Below are 7,339 nucleotides of genomic sequence, written 5' to 3'. Positions count from 1 at the left end.
TTTAATGTATTTTGTACACCCTTTTTACCCTGAGAACTGATTTAGCTCTTGCGTAGCACTTGCTGGCTCTTTGCCGGCTTTAAGAGCCAAAAATCTGCCCATCCCTGGTGTAAGCTATTGTAATTATATTATGTTTTACTATACTTATATAAATATTCATTTGAAAAAATATTAATACCGATAGAGAAAACGTGATTCATGTTTAAATTTTAAAATGAATTAAGAATTTAGAATTATATAGAGGTACTGTTTTGTTATTTTTATATTTTTGAAAAATTGTTCTGCATTTTCAATCCATATTTATGGTCACCGTATGTATATTGGATTTCTGTAGCACAACGATACTCACCCACTAACTATACTATACAGTTTCAAGGTCAGATTCACCATCGAACCAGACCATTGTTGCCGCCAGGGAGTGAAGAGGAAAAAGTTCTTCTAATTTATTTCGTGTAATGCAATTAACCGTGCTCTGAAACGTCAGATCATTGAAGAATTTCAAGAATTTCTTCACGAACATACACTTTTGCTCCGTTATTTAAGACGGCAATTGAAATATGCCTTCCCAAATCGTGAACGTGAATTGTTGACCAAAATGTTTCAATAAAAAATATTAATTTTGGGCGAGACGAAGATCGCCGGGTCTGCTAGTTATTATATACAATGATATATTATCGTCAATGTTTGTGAAATGAATTTTAAAATATGAATGAGCGCATGTTGAGATACAGGTGAACTAATTGCTGACCTTCCAACCATACCAAAAAGCTCTCTACTTTTCACTTTTTTACAAAATTTATATGTATGTAAATACATTTATAACATATTTTGGATTTTTGGAAATACTCATCCAAGAATAAATTTTATAATTAAAGTCTAAAATACACTGCTTGTTGAACGCGAGAAAACTTTCCAAAACAGACCTATATCCAATCCACGCTTACAAATCATGATTCGCTTTATCATATTTAACCGCCGGATTTGCTGCCAATTTTAATACGTGGTTTGCGAACGAGTCTACAGTAAGCATTTTGCAGGTCAATTCAATAACTTGGGATCTTCCTCGAGCGTAAAAACGTCTTGTATGTTGAGGGGGCACTCGTGTTATGGTAGTTACATCCGTACAATTTATCCAAATTTCTTCGTCATTTTTCGCAGTTATAATTATGTTATCACCTGTGTTTATGGCGTTTTGTATTGCACCAAAAGCTAGGCTAGGCATTTTAAGATGTTTCAAAATACGGTGTGATGGGGTGGTATGTGAAACACTACATGCGATTAACAATATTTGAGGTAATTTAGATTCTTCGAAGTTTTTTATGTATTGAAATAGCAGCAAGATACTATTTTGTCCGATATCCAAGCTTGGATAATAAATTGAACCTAAATTTTGACCGAGCTTCATATTTAATTCATAGTTCATCAACACATCGCCGCTACGATGGTCCCATATAGTTAACTGTGTGTCCCCAAAGCCAATAAGTTTGTCATCTGTATGAAGGCCGGAAAATATTTTAACAACAAGTAAGTATAAAATTGAAGTTAACAATATACCTGTGGTGCACTCTAAATATCGAATGCAATGTCGCATATGTTTGAAGTCACGTATGCTCGCCAAAGTATCTAAATTTGGCGTTAACGAATATTTGCAGAGGCCTGAACGCGGTTTGCCCAATATATTTTCTTGTGGCCAAGACATAACAAAGTATCGAGACTCTGTTATGGTAGTGTAGACGACATCAGACGGCAAGCTGTAATAAATATACATAAATAAATTAGAGCTGGGAGTTCTATCCTGATTTTTTGTCTATCCGGATAATCCGGATATTCGATTATTAGAATAAAAAATCCGAATATCCGGATAACCGAATAGTGTATACACTTGAAAACATTTGTACAAAATTATGATTGATGTCCAAAAATGGGTATTTTTACACCTATTTATGTGATATTCTTCTAAAAAAATGTGTAATATTTATGTTTCCAACTTAAGCAGACATGATGTTTAATTTTACACATTTTCACTCATTATATTAAACACAATGTTTCGAATAGAGAATTTTGTCTTGAAATATTAGTACGCGTTGATTTGTTGTGAAATCGTCACATTTAGCCAGGTAAATTAAGACTTTTCTGAAAAAAAAAATTTAGTAGGGAAGTTTTGATGCAGTTTACTTCTATTTGGCACGTAGATCATGGATCCAGAGCAGAGGTCGGCAATAGTAGGGACTGTGTTGGTGATTTGAAACAAAAATCTGTGAGTAGCGTTTGATTGTCAAAATTTTGTATTACGCTACTAGTGAGTGGGTGAAAACGTGACAGTGTTTGTATTTTGTGTCGCCCTTTTTCATTCGGGGATGAATAGCGGAAATTTGACAATGGCCCGCTAAAAGCAAAAACAAAATACAAGTAATTGTTGTATTTGTTGAATCGATACCATATTATATGTATTCGGCTTGGTAAAAGCATTAAAAACATTTAAGATACCCAGCAAACACAGTCTCTAAGGCCGGGGCCACTCAATGCGCGGCGCCGCCCAAATATTCAGAAATGTCACTCATTGTGTGGCCACTTTAATTGTATATCATATGTTTTAACTTTAAGCCGCTCGCTGCTTTGCCGCTAATTGCGTGGCCTCGGCCTAAGGTTAGAGAAATGTTTAGATTAGAATCTAATGTTGTTCTCGAATCGAAAATTAGGTTAGAGAACTATGTTAGAATTCCATTAGAGAATGATTAAAAGAACATTAGACGTTAGAAACCAATTCGAATTAAAAGTTAGAATAGATTAGTCCCCTTTTTGTAGAGAATACTATAGTTCTCGACAGTTTATCTAATCATCTCCTAACGTTCTACCTTAGAGAAACACATTAGTATTAGAATCGTTTTCTAATCGTTCTCTAGCCTAAATGTCTAATGACTACTTTTCCCACATAATGACACGATACTTTTTTAATGCCCAACTTTGTCATTTGTCATTTTGGCCATTTAATGCCTAGCGGAAATCCAGCATTAAACTTGGCCATATATTTTTTAAGTTCGAAATAGAAGTGTTTCCAGATAGTAAACAAACCGCTTATCCAAATTAACCAAATTTGGAACCAAATGAAAGACGAGTTAAATAGCTTTTACACAGAAATAACGATCAAAGGCTACCACTTCTATTTATATTTTTTTTTTTAATAACTTAATACAAAAGATATGCATATACCTGACCCAAGGTTTGTTCTATGGTAATTAAAAAACATTTTTTATTTAAATATTTTTCAATAGCTGGCTTTCTGCTGGATTTCCTCGTTTAAATATTTCAGTTTTAAAGCTATTTTAGTCATCTTTCAGTTGATACCAAACTTGTTTAATTTGGATAAGCGGTTTGTTTATTATTAGGAGAGGACTTTTATTTTCGACATAAAAATATCTAGCCAAGTTTAGCTGTTGAAAAAAAGTAACTGTTATTTACGGTCCTTGGAAAAAGCACTCTGCTTTCGCCATAAGTTTTCTTGAAGATATAAATATACAAGAATTTTTTTCTTAAGAGCTGCAAACTTATTCAAGGAAATTTTGATTACTTGTGGGTTATTTTAAATGAATTTTTCGTTTTTATTGAAACCAGGAAACAGCTCGTTGATATAGAAAAGCCCTATCTCACACCGTTTCTGTAATGCAAAAAAGCAACTAACTAAAATTTTGTATTGCATAAAACGATGAGGGGACTTATAATTCGATGAATTGCATCATCATAGTTACGCCTTTTTGTATCTCAGCGACGATGTGAGATAGGGTCTTTCTATATTAAGGTAAAGATATGTGTATCGCTGATTTGCTGGAATGGTGTCATAACACCAAAAAATAAAATAAAAAATCGGGTTAAGTATGCGAGAATGAACGTTAACTCTTCTATTCTGTGTAAAGATTTCATAGCTGTACCATTTACCAGTATCTCACTAGCATGATTCAATAATAAAAGCTTTGCTCAGAAAACAGTTTTCTCGTTCCCTCTTGACAAAATCGGCTCCCTTACAGGGTTGCCTTTTTGGGCTTTTCCTACCAAAATTGGTAGGTGTTTTTCTCGTTGGTAGGATGGTCGTAGGTGGATACTTAAAATTTTGGTAGGTTTCTTTGTTCAAAAAACAGAAAACATCTCTTATTTGCTGTAGTGTGTAACTTTTTCAGCACTGTGAGTAGGCTTGCCAAATTGGGACAATATCAGTTTTACCCTCATTCTGTTTCTTGGATGGGTCCAACTGTTTGCCATTATATCAAATACCTTTAAAAAAATCGTTTATATTATTACCTTCGGCATTTCTCTGAACTCCGTATAAGCTATAACAAGTTTAACCACTGCGTATCTAAAGGAATATCAAGTGATTGAATTGATGGATGTAAAGGCAGGTTGATAAATGAGATTTTTTTCTTTGAAATGCAGCTGTGAATCGATAATAGTTTCAACAATGACAATGTTGTTAGAATCTTTTTAGTGACAAGCGGACCTCAGATTCGGATTCAGCAGGTCGAAATACATGTCGTTTTATATAATAGCTATTTTGTGATCTTTTTTTTACCTGGAAATCTTATTTGAAGTGTAAACACCAACAAAAATAAATGTATTTAATGCTGTCAAACGCCGTTTTCTTGATTAAAAGAAATGGTAGGAATGAAGCCATTTTGGTAAGTTTTTAAACCAGCTCTTGGTGGGAAAGAAAGTTTTTCAGTGGTAACCCTGCTTCCTTAGCAACCCTGCAGTACGGGGGAGTGACTACAGGACTGCTGAATCGGTAGCTACCTGATAAACACCGTCAATTACCGACCGACTACTTGCAGTATATTTCATCGATTACTTTTACAAGGCAATGTGCCCTCTGGGCGTTCTCTGTCGTAGTTTTTCGCTATTCTGCTTACGACTGGTTCGACTCTGCATTACCATGAGCACTACCACGGGTTAATAGAGTAGCTACTTACCTAGGAGTCGGTGCAGTAGCGTTTCAAAAGTAGCGATTGACTCCAGCAGTACTGGAGGGAAGGCACTGTGTATAAGCTTGTGTGTGTGTGCAACCTTCTGTAAGGGAGTGTCAAAACTCGAATGTCACTAGTGAACAAACCTTTATTATTGAATCGTGGCTCACTAGAGCAAAATATGTATTCAATTATTACTATGGGAGTATGTATATGTAAATTCACAATTTTTCTCGAGCTTTTGGTTGTTTGAGTTAAGACAGTAATGATGCACATAAATGAGCGATAGATAGTACATATCTGTGTTCATATGGAAAAGTAGTTTATGTCGAATATCACAGTGTGTATATATTCGTAATTTTATTTAATTTTTATGCTAGCTTGTTCCAGTAAAAAAATTTAGGTGAAAGCATTTCAAATTCAATCTTTTATCGCCATTTCAGTCTGGATTTAGAAGTAAGCACAGCTGCTCCACAGCAATGATAAAAATCATTTATGATATTCGTATAAGCTTTGACAAAAACCACCTGACATTACTTTGATTGCTAGATTTTTCCAAAGCCTTTGATTCAGTGAACCACGAGCTGCTTTGCTTAAAATTAAAGAACTATTTTGGCTTTGGACAATCTGCAGTGCGACTAAGAGAGCTACTTGGTAGGCAGGTCTCAGTATGTAAAACTTAACTCGAAACTATCTAAGCTACGACCGCTGTCGTCTGAACCTCATAGATATTCCATCACTATACATTGGGGATGAGTCTATTAAATTTGTATCCAAAGTTCCTAGTATGGTTATGTTATTAATACTAATCTTTCGTGTGTTGATCATATAAACTCCATTGTTGGAAAGGTGTATTATTTTTGAGAAACTTAAGAATGTCTGCCTCTTTTACACCAATTGATATCAGGCGGAAACTTGCAATACAGCTTATACTACCGATGATATGCTATCCTGAACTAGTTTATAGCAAGCCAGACTCTCAATCAGCGCATAAAATTGAGGTAGCTTTCAACCATATTACGCGCTATGTATTTGGGATAGCAAAATTTGAGCACATCTCTGCCTGGAGGGCAAGCCTGCTGGGTTGTGAAATCTCTGGCTACTTGAAAGCTAGAAATTGTATATTCCTATTTCGTCTTATGATGGATAAGACTCCCGGCTACCTATATGAAAAATTAATATTTCCAAAATCAACACGTGTAAATGACCTAATTGTCCCTAGCTATAACTATCTCAGCTCTACAAGGCTATTTTTTGTCAACGCTATTCGTATATGGAACGCTATTCCAGCTTCTATCCGTAGTACTTTGAGTAAAAGCAACTTTAAGAGTCTCTTGTATTCGTATTTTCGCTAGTTTGTCTTAAATTAAATACCTGTTACACTGAGATGTGCTCTCTCCGTACGTTTATATGCACTCTAAAAAATTTTTGTTTAAATTTGCGCATATTAAGATAGGTAACCAGGTTCCTCTCTTAATGAATGCAAATTTACTCACCATGTTAATTAAATTAAACACTGGTTGCTTACTTTTAGTTATCATATGTGTGGCGTAGAACAAATTTCAAATTTGTTTTTTGAGTTCTACACATCTATTGTTCACAATTTCACAGTTTACACATAAAATGTTTAAAATTTCCTCAAAAAAATTTTTGTTTAAATTTACGCATATAAAGAGGTAACCAGTTTCCTCTCCTAGTGTGTGCAAAATTAAACACTGTCTGTTTACTTTTACATACCAACTTTGTCACGCTGAGAAAAACTACACACAAAGTGTTTAAAATTGAGTAAATATGAGCAATTAGCATTAGCGCACACAAGGGGTGGGTGTTGCGGTTCAAACCCACCCCCACCCGAAGCTCATAGCCTCAATTACAAACTGTATCTTAAGCTTAGAATCCAGCTCTCAAGAAAACTACAAGAAATATTTCTTGTTATTTCTGTTGCTTGAAAAGGCAAATTTTCTTGAAGAAATAAATAAGAGTATTTTTTTCTTGAGAGCTGCAAACTGATTTAAGAAATTTTGATAGAAGAAAATTTCTTTTCCATTTCTTGTGCGTCATTTTGTAAGAATTTTTCGTTTTTCCTCAGAGCTCTTTAAAGTTTAACTGCGAATGAAAACATTGCCCTTAAAATATGCAATACATACTCACTTACTGTTGCTTTTTACACTATACAGCCTAAACAAGTTCACCACTGATATCTACTTAACAAGCATTCGCAGATTGAATTTGCTAATTTCGAATTCGTTCCACCAAAATGAGCTACATGATAAAAATACAAATTCAGTTAATGTATTTGTCAATGTTATTGTGGCTTGTTAACATTTTATTTTTAATATTTTTATTGAGCTTTGTACCACGATTGTTTATTAGGAAAAATTGAAAAA

The 7,339-nt window shown here is 34.3% G+C and overlaps 1 protein-coding gene across 1 annotated transcript in view; it reads right to left on the bottom strand.

Moving 5' to 3' along the window:
• Positions 1-315: 315 nt before the first annotated feature.
• The window catches only part of LOC118735149, a 208,567-nt gene continuing 201,543 nt past the window's right edge, over positions 316-7,339 (bottom strand). Inside the window, exons 5-6 of the mRNA XM_036464783.1 lie at positions 1,555-1,751; positions 316-1,491 (exon numbers count right to left, since the gene is read on the bottom strand). Of these exons, the coding sequence (XP_036320676.1) occupies positions 941-1,491; positions 1,555-1,751 (748 nt within the window). The 3' untranslated portion in view covers positions 316-940. The remainder of the gene's footprint in view (positions 1,492-1,554; positions 1,752-7,339) is intronic.

This window comes from Rhagoletis pomonella, unplaced genomic scaffold (genome assembly GCF_013731165.1).
Source record: "Rhagoletis pomonella isolate Grant_MI unplaced genomic scaffold, Rhpom_1.0 Rhpom_scaffold_00003, whole genome shotgun sequence".
NCBI lineage: Eukaryota > Metazoa > Arthropoda > Insecta > Diptera > Tephritidae > Rhagoletis > Rhagoletis pomonella.
The sequence above is the reverse complement of the archived record's forward strand: the minus strand, read 5'-3'. Positions and strand labels throughout refer to the sequence as shown.